This window comes from Thermobia domestica, chromosome 5 (genome assembly GCF_964235325.1).
Source record: "Thermobia domestica chromosome 5, izTheDome1.hap1.1, whole genome shotgun sequence".
NCBI lineage: Eukaryota > Metazoa > Arthropoda > Insecta > Zygentoma > Lepismatidae > Thermobia > Thermobia domestica.
In genome coordinates, this window is record NC_137458.1 from 204,754,934 (window position 1) to 204,767,364 (window position 12,431).

The window sequence follows — 12,431 nt, forward strand, 5'->3', positions numbered from 1 at the left end:
CTTCATGAGATAACCGGGGACTTAACGAACTCCGGTATTGAAAGTGAGAAATATAATGACATGTTAGGAGACGATGTAATGACCATCCATCACTCAATTGAAGTTCTCTCAAGTAAATGTTTGCATTTATGTAGAACAGTTACTGTAATACAATTAGTTCATCATTTCTCCTTCTGAGAATAATCTTTCTCCAGCGTGCACATTATCAATTATACCCTACCCTATCATACCCTATTACTGCATTTGTTTCTGTATTTAACATTGCGGCTAATATATTTTGTAAAAAATAAATAAATAAAAAATAAAGATTTATTATAAAAATTATTTGTGTTCAAAACGTAGACACATGTATATCCCTTTCGCAGAAGATACGAAAAAAGATAAATAATAGCACCCACTTCGTTCTGGGACATTTGTTGATCATAATTTTCGTTATTTTAACGAAGTATGGTAATTTAAACTTTTATTATGGGGAGGTATCCTTTTTGAGAAATTGGGTGATCTGTAAGTGAAAAGTATGTATATCATGAAGATAAATTTTACTAAAACTGGTTTTATATATTTACTTATTTTAATTTGCCATCTCATTTCCTTTCTTTCTTTACAGTCGCTGATGTTTGTGAAGAGTTGAAGGAAGCATTTGCAGTTTGCACTGATTTACTTTTCAGTAATGTGTCTATTGATATTATTGAAAACATTTACAGCTCTGAAAATGTCCTAATGCTTATCAATGGTATCTATGTGTGTGTTCACCTGTTAAAAAATGAATCCTCGAGATCTGTTAGGTACGTTAATATCTTATATCTCCAAATAAAGGTGTTTTTGTAGGGATGAACTGAAATCTTAATTCTCTGTTTCCGTATAAGTTAAAAGTTAAATGTGCAAAAACCAGAAAAACGAAAAAACAGTAAGGTATGTAATATAAAATTTCCCATAGCTTATTAATGCCTAGACTAAAGTATAATGCAGTATACCAAGAAATATTCTACACTAGTACATTGATTTCGTAATAGGGAGTTTCTGAAAAATAGTAAGTGTGTTTAGTAGATAACTCACTGATGAATCTGTTACTTGCTATCCCATAATTCAAAATAAGCCGCCCTTCTTATATAATCTTAAAATTTTTAGGCTTAAAAAAAATTCAACAGTCGCTAATATTTGAGGCAAATAAATATTTGAATAACTTATGCATGATCATATAAAACTCATATTATAAAAACTTATATTATATAATGTTTAACTGAATGCTTTCTGATTTTTCTATACAGGAAAACAAGTAATTTATTACTATTATTATTATTATTATTTTAATGATTTCTGCACTCTGCGTCATTTTACTGAATAACAATACTACATCATTGTCTATACCCTCCCCACTGATTTAGAGGCTAGTATGCGTGCCTTTAGTGCACGGGGTCGATTTCTGGTGGGGGAGCCTTAAAAAATTCGAACACATTATGTTGCTTCGAATTCCATTGAAAACAGTAGGTCCGTGTCTCAGATAGCCTCTGTGCTGAAACGGACGCTAAACTCCAATCCAACAATAACCGTAATTGCCCTATTCAGTACATCATATCGAGCCACACAGTATTATTAAACTCTTCAGTATTATTCATATTATTTTACAGGGGGTATATCCTGTACAACCGTGCAACACTAGAATGTATCATTTATGATGATTCTTGTTTAATATGTACTATTTCATAGTAATAGATTGATTACTCTTCTTTCTGTTATACATAAAAGATGTTTGATTGTCTCCTTAGGATTTCGTCTGTGAAGTGCATTATGAGTTTGTTACAGTTACATGACAAAGCTGATTTAAATGATATAGTTCTAAGATCCAAAATTGCGGACGTTTTTGTATATATTATGCCTGGAGTTGTATCGGCATTGCAGAAAACCATAAATGCAGATGTGACACAAGGACATGAATTGACAGTGGTAAGTAGTTTTCATGTTCTATCTATATAACTGTCGACGAAGAGACAAACTTAAGCGGATATCAGAAAGGCGGTCTTATTTTGAAGGGTGCATGAGCCACATTTCTGACATAAAGAAATGGAATTGTATATATATATTTCCTTAAATTTTTGGAACACATAGTACAAAGAAAAAAATTATTTATATTTTACAAGATCATAGCCGAATAAAGGAAAAGAAGAAAAAGGAAGAAAAAACTTTATATGAAGATTTAAATGTCTTTTTCATATATGAAGAATTTTAAGTAAATTTACGAGTCCTGTTATAAGCACCCGGGTTTCTGGTTGCTGTTTGGGCTGCCATTTATTTGTAACCAACTTGAGGTCCAGTCTCTGTTCGCGGTTCGTGGTCCTATCAATAAATATTCTCCTGAGACCTGAACTTACCTGGATAGGACGATGAAGGACCTCTCCAAGAAGGGGTTACAAATTGTTTCCAAATCGCTCGTCGGTCTCAATGATGAGGTGAGCATTAGGCGCCGTGAGATTCGGGTGTCTCGTCTCGAAAACTTCACGGACGGTCAGACGGTCATCCAGACGATAACGCACACAAACATCATTCACACACAACGATAACGCACTAGATTAAATAACACTATACTTATTTATTAGAATACTATTATATAAAAAATAACGAAGAGAAATGATCACAACACTTGACACAGAATATGTGCAATAATTTTCATCACTAAAATCACACTTTGCCTTTTTAATGCAATGTAGCCCTTTATATATATGAAATTATGTTTGAAATTTCACTATAAATACTTTTCTTACACCATTGACGCACTTGGGGGATTAGCACTGGGGAAAGAATCGCCGGGGTAATCCCACGTAGTGTCCTGGTTGCTACTCCAAACAGCCCTGAAGAGTCGACGTGAGTCTTCAGCGAAATAATTTCCGAAGTGGAATGCTGATGTTGGAGGGCGCGTTTATAACTTTTTGGCACACAAGGTTTATGCCTGGGACTTCACTAGTTGGTGCTAGCCGTAAGAAAACGTCCTTCACCGGTTAATAGCTTGTGCCCCTTAACACAAAATCAGACTTAATTCCCGACGCAACGTGCGTGGTGGCTGCACGTAATTCCGGAGTCAAACTCCCCGAGCTCAAAAATTCTAGATACAAGCTGCAGTGGTCGACTGAAGAGTGTTGGCAGTTCATTCTAAAAATCACTCAGTTAAATCACCTGCGTGCACATGCAAACAATACGGAAAAGCATTTATGTTAATTTTAGTCCACTGGTCACAATGCACGAAACATTGTGCTAACTCAGGCATGAGAAAGTACAGATAAGAAATTGCAAAAGCAATGTAGTTGGTGCCACTCTGGTGTTCGAAAATCTGGTCAGCTAGTATTTCAATAAATGATTAAAGAAAGCAGTTAATTCAGTTCCAAATAACAGCAGAATATATACTATGCATATTAATAAGTCAAAGAGAAACACTGAAAAGGTTCGTAGTTCACTGAAATGTTCTCACCAGAAAGCAATGTTTTAAATATATATATATATATATATATATATATATATATATATATATATATATAAATGAAAGACTTCTTTGTCCAGTTGCGTGGGAAGGAAGCAATTCCCACCTAAGAAAGAACTTATTTGCGTCGCATAATATAGTATAAATCGGCACACACACTAAATCGGCACAAATCGGCGTCCACAAAAAATACTTCTATAACCTGGTGGCGGTTATAGATTGGGGCTCGGCAAGTGGACCAACCTGTTAACCACACACGTAGACAGGTTGAGAACTCCTGGCCGTTTAACAAGATTTGAGTTAAATTAGGTTTTTCACCAAAAATTTAAAATCAGTTAGTTGGCAACACTGTGATATGGTGTGAGACTTACGTGTATAAACGTTATACCATATTAATTAAACGTGATACCCCGCCTCTTCTCACTCAAAAACTAAATTGAAAAGTACTTCAACGAATGTAAAGTAATGCCCTACAAAGGGATTTTCACTGCTAAAATTCCACAGAAGTCACAATTATCTATGAAACTAAGTGTAAGAACAAGATGTGTTAATCTTCATCAATCACAATGGATGGTGGAACAAAAATGTGTGAGGAGTGAAACAATTTGAATAATCAGTGCACAAGCCTCCTACTACCAGTGAATAAGTGGAACTTGTATTTTTCCTACCGTGTAATGTTCGTACTCCGTGTATAATTACCGGTACCGCAAGCGTCGCGTGTTAAGGGCCGAAAATAAAAAATATTTCTAATATCTTTTTTTATATACTAAAGTGCACTACTGAATGTACGTATGTGAAAATTTAAAGAAGGTTACATATGCAATAAAATTATCAAAAGTGGATACCATATTAATTTTCATTTACAATAATATAGTGAATAATATGTTCCTGTTGGTGTTAATAATATACAGTGTTCGAAGTGGAGAAAAATCAGAGGCGATATGTTTTATTACATTTTGACTAGACATACCGTTTATCTAAACGTTGAAATACAATGAGGGTATGTTGCCTCATTTCTGTTTACACAATGACTCAAAACCATGAAAGAGTTTCTCCGTAATTACGGGGAGGCATGGAGAGCCTTTGCCCTTCCCCAACTTTGAGAAAAATAAAAAATATCATCTTTAGTTGTCTTATAGAGAATCCATCTATTAAAATGCTACAATAGCAATTAAAAGCGATGAGCTCCAACCTATAACTTTGGCTCTCAAATCTTTCATTTACGGTTATGTGTGATTTCACGTTTAACAGAGACAAACATAACATTTTGAGTATGTGTACTTTAAATAAATTAGTTAAATACATCATTTTCATAGTTTATGTTTTAAAATTATTGTTAAAAGCCTTTGTATTTTAATAAGCATTCTCTAAAATCAATGCAGGTGAATTGTGCTGCCATCTTCCGAGTTCTTTTAAACTATATGTTGTGGACGTTTATATGTTTGTGGTCAATCCTTTCGACAATGAGATCTCGGAAACTACATGCTCTAGAAAGATGACGTTTCCACTGATCGATTGCAAATTTTATGTGGATTGTCCTAATTGAATATTTAAAAAACATGGCCACTATTTCTTTATTACACTTTTACGGGTACATTGGAAGTATTGAAATTAAAAAAAAAAAAAAACTAAAGCATTACATCCTACGCATTATACATTCCAACACCACATTGTTGTATATGGGGGCTGTATATGTCTCAGGCGTTTGTTTCATGGCCAAATAATAATGAAAAAGGAAGGATAACCATTTCTCCAGTCTAAGATGAACCTTTATTTTTGGAGAATGAACACCATATATAACTGACATTATAATCAATTATGTATGTAATGTATTTGCTTATTACATACTGCATGCAAGAAGAAAGAAAACACTGGTCATATATGAATTAGAAACTCCAACCGGAAGTTGGCTCAAATCTTGCAAACGGTGCGAGATATTGATACGCCTTGCCGATTTTTTTTTTTTAAAATCAAGACTTTTTTCACTTGTGTCTGTAAAGGGACATGTACAGATTTTGTGAGGAATGAGAAGGAGATTTATATTCATATGCGAATGATGCGCTGTGTAGAGAGCGGAGGTTCAGCTACTTATATATGAAAAGATCAAAACCGAGTTTTTAGGTAAAAATTTTAAACAATTTCCAACTAAGAACTCGCAGACCCTGACTCGATTGATGGGTATTCCAGACCCACAGAAGGTTCACCTCCACAGCAGACAACCCCTAAAACCACCCATGCTCAAAACATGGCAATTATATGCAGTAAGGCAAGAAGATACACACATACATAAGAAAGAAACAAATTGACTATGACACAACAAAATATAAAGTGCTTAGTATAAAACGATAAGCAAAACAACATTTTTTTTTTTTTTTTTTGATTGCATAAACTATTTTTTCTTGTAAATATCGAATGCAGTTATGTATTTCTTTATCACTGTAGACACAAAAGGAATCCCAGCCAACTCATAACAATATTTTCCGATTTCAGTTTAAACGAGTCGCATCTTCAATACACTGCCTTTTGGTTGAATTTTCCTCATGACTCATTCCTTTCTGTTATGTGCACCTTATCTGCAACCAATACAACCAACACGAGGATTTAGGATTTACATTTCTGAGCTTTCGGCATCTACGGCCATTTAGCCCGTCACGTATGAGGGATGACATCCCTCGGCGAGCACACTATCCGGTGAAAGGGAAGGAAGAAAGGATTGGGAAAGGAAAGAAGCGGCGTGGGACCTATAAGTTACGCACCATCCTGGTGTGAATGAGGAAAACCCAGAAAAACTTCATTCAGGGTTTCTGGCTTTTACACTTTTTCGACCGAGTACCCTCACCAGGAACAACCAACACGAGTTCCTGCATAGAAGCAAGGAGTGAACTTCCTATAGACACCTCATTTTAAAAACAAGGTCATAGGAAAAGGTGACAAAAATGTCCATGTTGCTAACTTAAAATCTTTGACGTGCAAAGCTATACGTCAATTATTGTGTATAGAAATGGATTTATTAAAGGTATATTAGCATCCACTTCCCAGTGACTGTATGTCTTGATCACCGAAAAACTAGAGGCGGTATGCCTAATCACTGAAAAATTAGAGGCGGTATGGCATACCACCGCATACCGTCTCACTTCGACCACTGATAATATATCTTTAAGGTAATGTAACAGATATTTACATATACTTATTTTTAGGCTAAGAACATGTTTTGTTTTCAGAGCAGTTCAAGCAATCATTGGCAACTTATTTCCTGAATTTATCGTATAAGTTAATTTGATGCGAGTCCCTCATTTCTGCTTCTTAAGGTTATATGAGAAACTGGATATTGGGAAGCTCGAGTCTGTATGAGACGAATTTGCCTAAAGAGAAGGCTCAGATTAACTTTACGGTATACGTACCGAACCCAGCACAGTCATAAACTTCGATAGGAATTCCATATTGACCACAAAAATTCTACAAAAAAAAAAAAAAAAAAAAAAAAAAAAATCGGGGGGCGCGGTGGCTCAGTGGTAGAGCGTTCACCTCTGGTGCTTGGGGTCTCGGGTTCGATCCCAGCCCTCGCCAAGTGAACTTTGTGGTGGACAAACACCGTGCTCGTGGGTTTTCTCGGGGTTCTCCCGTTTCCTCCCACTTTCTTCATTCCACCATTTCACTCATCTCTTTTCATTACCGTCTCCTTTAGCCTAACTGGCATAACCGTGGGACGTAAAACTTAAAGATTTCATTTCATTTTTTTTCTACAAAAAAATCAACGTATTCTTGCAAAGCATAATATATCTGCTTCCAATATTCCCCCAAAAGTTTAGAAAATTATCTCACCGGCTTTAGAAGTTGTTTTATTGATCCATTAAATAAATAAGTTAGATAGTTATCGTGTTCAGTGTGAATGTGATTCTTCGTATATAGGTCAAACCAAGCGGAATATTAACACCCGAATTAAAGAACACATCAGACAATCAAGAAGGTCAGTCAGAATATGTTGGGATTGTCATTTCACCTAAAGCAAGATACACATAATAAAAACAGGTTAAGGTAATAGGGTCAGGGAAAACAAACAAACAAAAAAGAGATTAAAGAATAATTTTTATTCATAAATATAAACCGGCTTTAAATCTGGATTCTGGCACAACGTTCTTTCAAATTCAGCTCTTCCCCCCGAAAATCTGGTCAGCTAGTATTTCAATAAATGATTAAAGAAAGCAGTTAATTCAGTTCCAAATAACAGCAGAATATATACTATGCATATTAATAAGTCAAAGAGAAACACTGAAAAGGTTCGTAGTTCACTGAAATGTTCTCACCAGAAAGCAATGTTTTATATATATATATATATATATATATATATATATATATATATATATATATATATATATATATAAATGAAAGACTTCTTTGTCCAGTTGCGTGGGAAGGAAGCAATTCCCACCTAAGAAAGAACTTATTTGCGTCGCATAATATAGTATAAATCGGCACACACACTAAATCGGCACAAATCGGCGTCCACAAAAAATACTTCTATAACCTGGTGGCGGTTATAGATTGGGGCTCGGCAAGTGGACCAACCTGTTAACCACACACGTAGACAGGTTGAGAACTCCTGGCCGTTTAACAAGATTTGAGTTAAATTAGGTTTTTCACCAAAAATTTAAAATCAGTTAGTTGGCAACACTGTGATATGGTGTGAGACTTACGTGTATAAACGTTGAATGGTTTTTCACCTGAAGAAGGGCTATTAAAAATAGTTAAATAATTTGTTCACTTACTACAACATGATGAGGTTCCTGCGTGAGCAGTATCCAATCCAAATGTTCCATAAAATAGTAAGATTCTCTTGAACGATTGGTGCAGTTGGGTTTCCTTATCTTCCGTTTCTTCACATGTTGAAACTATGCTATCTTCCTTTGTAGAATATCCTCCACGGCTCTCCAACGATGAGTTGGTGAAGGGAGAAGGGGAGATTTTTTTAACACTGGTTTGAGAAATGAGGTATGGTTTAAACACCTGTATGATAACTTCACTGAAAATGCGCAGAAAGCGTTTATAGGGCTATTGAAATTATTTTTTTCTCTTTCCTTTTTTAAATACTTTTCGCAAAATGTTTTAAGTGTAACGTTTCGATCACTTTATTTTGTGTAATATGAAGTAAATATACACACTCAATAACTATTTATAAAATTATTGACTTCAATAAGTATGAAACATCTCAATAAAAGATAGTAAATGTTTTTTTTTAAATATACTGATATCTGTATTTAAAACATTAAGATGTGAATGAGTATGCAAATAGCAAACATGTTAAGCGTATTAAAATATTAAAATTATCGTCAAAGTTTCGATATTACTATAATATATTTGAAAAATATGAAAATCATTGAAAAAGTAAAATAAATGAAGATATAAACACATTATAAACTGACAATATGCAAACAAAATAAGGTTTTCACCTGTATGGGCTTTTTTTTAAATCGGGCCTCGTGTTGTTTGGCAGAAAAGAACGAAAAATCGTTTTTCCAAAATAAAATAAAAATAAATTTAAGTGTCAAAATTAACGTTCAAAGTAATTCCAAGAAATAAGCATGATTCTGCATATCAAAGAAAAGATTGTGATTTCGTTGACATGTATGAAGAAAATTCGGCACGCCATAAGATCAAAATGCCATCTGCTCGCCATGAGAAAATCGAGACTAATTCAATAATGCTCAATACAACAAATGATTTTATTCTGAAACAAAGTTATTATTAGCGTAGGCCTAGAATAATGGTTGTTGTTCACTTCCAAAAACGTAAACATTGTAGGGTTACCAGTGCATGTGGTTATTATGTGCAAAAGAACTTATTAATAAAGCGTTGAAAACTATACGGTGTTGATCCAAGTTTCTCGAAGGTCTGAATCAAGGAAGTTGACTCACTAGTCCAAACATTCCTGAAAATAAACGGTCATTACGTCATGGATTGACCAAAACCATAGGTGGGAAAAATGTGTAATACTACACGTACTTACACAAAATATGCCATCGACACCTGCGATGCAAAACTAGAAACGAGAAAAGGCCTGTAACCATAGGCACTTATAAAATGTTTCTATACATAACTGAAATATAAACACTTTCATATTCAGTAAAACACACGTATGTTCCCTGGAACATAACGTGCGTCTTCCACTAGAAAAGATGTGTAAATACACAAAATACAAATGCTTTCGTAGCATCGTAAAATATGTCTCTGCAAGACAAAATACATGAGACCTAAAAGCATGGGATACAAACATGAAAATATAGTCAACGAAATTACAACTTTCTGGTCGGTCTGAAACATCCAAATTAAATTCTCTAGAAAACAGCTATGTCATTCCACGACAGTTAAACTGTCTTAAGCATCTTCGCTAAAAAATATTCAAACTGGTATTATTAACGCATTAAAATTCAGTCATTGAGCATATGCAATAATTGAGAGAAAGTAATTTTCATAAATCGTTATGGCTTCATGCTGTTGAAAAGAAAAAAAAATGTTTATTTTTCGAGATCTATATCGAATTCAAATAGTTTCTAGGACATATGTAACTAAAATACAATTTTCTCAAAATTAATATGAAAAATAATTTTGTACCATACCAATACAACGTATTACCATACCAATACACTTCATATAATTACGATTCATAAACATTAAAATATTCACTAAGATGTTACTAGACAATAACATATACTGAAAAAATCTAACCTAAGAATAAAAATGCTTAGTTACGGGTTACTATAAAGGAAGAAACGAAATGAAAAACTATATTTTGCGATTGATGGCGAAAATACAGTTAGCTACGGAATATCCAATGGATTAGCCACATCCATTTTGCAAGAGATCTGCAATTCCAGGAAATATTGCCTCCCTGTAAAATAATATATTTATCCCTATGAAATGTCCTACCCGAAGAAGTTTCTCTACGGTCGTTTAGTGGTCTACAGACGACGGAAAGAACGTTAATCAGAAATTACAAGAAAATATAGTAATTAAACATATTTCCACATACATATTAATATGGGAGGAAAACGACGGTTCACCATCATAGTATCTGTTAATATAGTTCCTTCTCAAATAAAAAGATTACTCCTTTAGTTCGGAGAATATACTATTCACATGACATTCCTGCACATACTATTAACCAACAAGGAAATGCCTGATGTACTCGTTTAAGATTTAGCCTACTTTCCTTTCTAAACTTATCTCTTCGAACGAAATATATAATGTCACATCCTGGAAATTCAAATAAGTCAAAATCGGGTAAATGAGGTTCAGCAAAGTTATAATAAACACTTCAAAATGAAAACAAAAATCTAAGATTAACACTGAAAAGAAATGTAACATTGATTATAAGTGTAAAATTTCATATTCTACGCATGAAATTGCGTACCAAGTTTCAATGACAAATATACATATATAATTAACAACTAAAAATTTTCTTATCCTGGGCATCTCGATACATTCTTCTTTTTAAAAAAATTCTGAAAAGAAGATCAAACATTAATTGTGAATCATACGTATGATAACATGTTTAAGAATTTGGAAAGTGGGAAGGGATTCTAAAAAGAATTTTAAAAATTTTAAAACACAATAAAAATATATTATAACGCCAAAATATCTTCTCGCTGGCTGAGGTACGGAATTGCGCTACTAGTTCAAATTGCTTTTAGATAAGTACGGTTCCCCTACGTATGTAGAATACGTTAATTTTTACTGAAAATCCTAAATTGAAACATCTGGAAAAAAATAATAATGACATTAACCTAAAAGTAAATTATTAATAAGGTTTGCGACATTCATAGATAGTTGGATGTATGAAATACGACGCTGAGCAAAGACAGAAAAAAGAAAAAGAATCAATCAGCTGTGTGTCGCCCGTTATTCATCGACATAAACATGTGGTCGAAAATGCAGCGGCTATTTTATCAAAACAAGAAAAAGAAAGAAAACCATAATAGCTTCTCTTCGCTGAACAGTTAAAAACTAGAAGCAAAAAGGAGTTTTAAAAGAAATTCGTAGTTCTACTTTTCGCGTACATGTATTCTGATCAAAAGCTAAAAGCAAAACAAAGATTAAAAGAAATACTCCCTTTCCTGGAAGAAAAAATTGTGTCAGTGTAGGAAGTCTCTGTTACCTTTTTTTTAATGAAGTGAGTCTCACTTAACATCTGTTTTAATTTCTTCTCTCTGCATAACTTCTACGCAATTGTAGTCCACCGGTAAGGTTGGTGCGATTAATGGAATACGCGTAGGCTCCCAATATGGTGAATTGAACTAATAATATAACCAAGGATCTCCTTAATTAAGAGATAACAAACGGGTGGTTATAAATAAATGGCGCACGAACAGGGACCCGACACCCGGGTAGTTATACTGTCTCGTAGTTAGCGATGAGCATTAATATCACACGAAATATCAAAGCACCCTTTTCCGGTGTCCAAACATTTCACTTTACTTTTGGTATACACACATGATATTTGATTACTAATTGCAACCGAATTGTAATTTTACCCGATTGTAACCGATACATATTATGTCTGTAGATATACTCAGGAGTACATTTCTCCCACTTTTAAATAACAAGGACAAAGTTTCATCTCTACTATTACGGCCACTATTTACCTCTTTGGTCATTTCGATAATTTACTAGTTCCTTGACTAGATTTGAATCACTATCATGCAAGAGCAGCGCAGGTAGACAATCACGGCACTCAAGTGTGAACGATATCATTTTGAGAGCTCTCACATCTGCGGGTGTCCCATCAGTACGAAAACCAAACGGAAAAAGACCAGATGGAATGACTTTAGTGCCCTGGAAAAAAGGGAAAGCTCTAGTTTAGGACTTCACCTGCATATATACTTATGCTTCCTCCAATCTTGCACATTCATCATCACGCGCAGGTCTCGTAGCTGCTCGTAAGGAGACCGACAAGAGGAATAAATAT

The 12,431-nt window shown here is 34.3% G+C and overlaps 1 protein-coding gene across 2 annotated transcripts in view; it reads left to right on the forward strand.

Moving 5' to 3' along the window:
• Tti1 (Telo2 interacting protein 1) overlaps nt 1-12,431 on the forward strand; it is a 116,385-nt gene that overhangs the window by 44,202 nt on the left and 59,752 nt on the right. Inside the window, exons 4-5 of one of the 2 annotated variants that reach the window (XM_081759615.1) lie at nt 608-785; nt 1,767-1,944. In XM_081759615.1, the coding sequence (XP_081615741.1) occupies nt 608-785; nt 1,767-1,944 (356 nt within the window). The remainder of the gene's footprint in view (nt 1-607; nt 786-1,766; nt 1,945-12,431) is intronic. The other variant, XM_081759617.1, reaches the window with a different exon arrangement.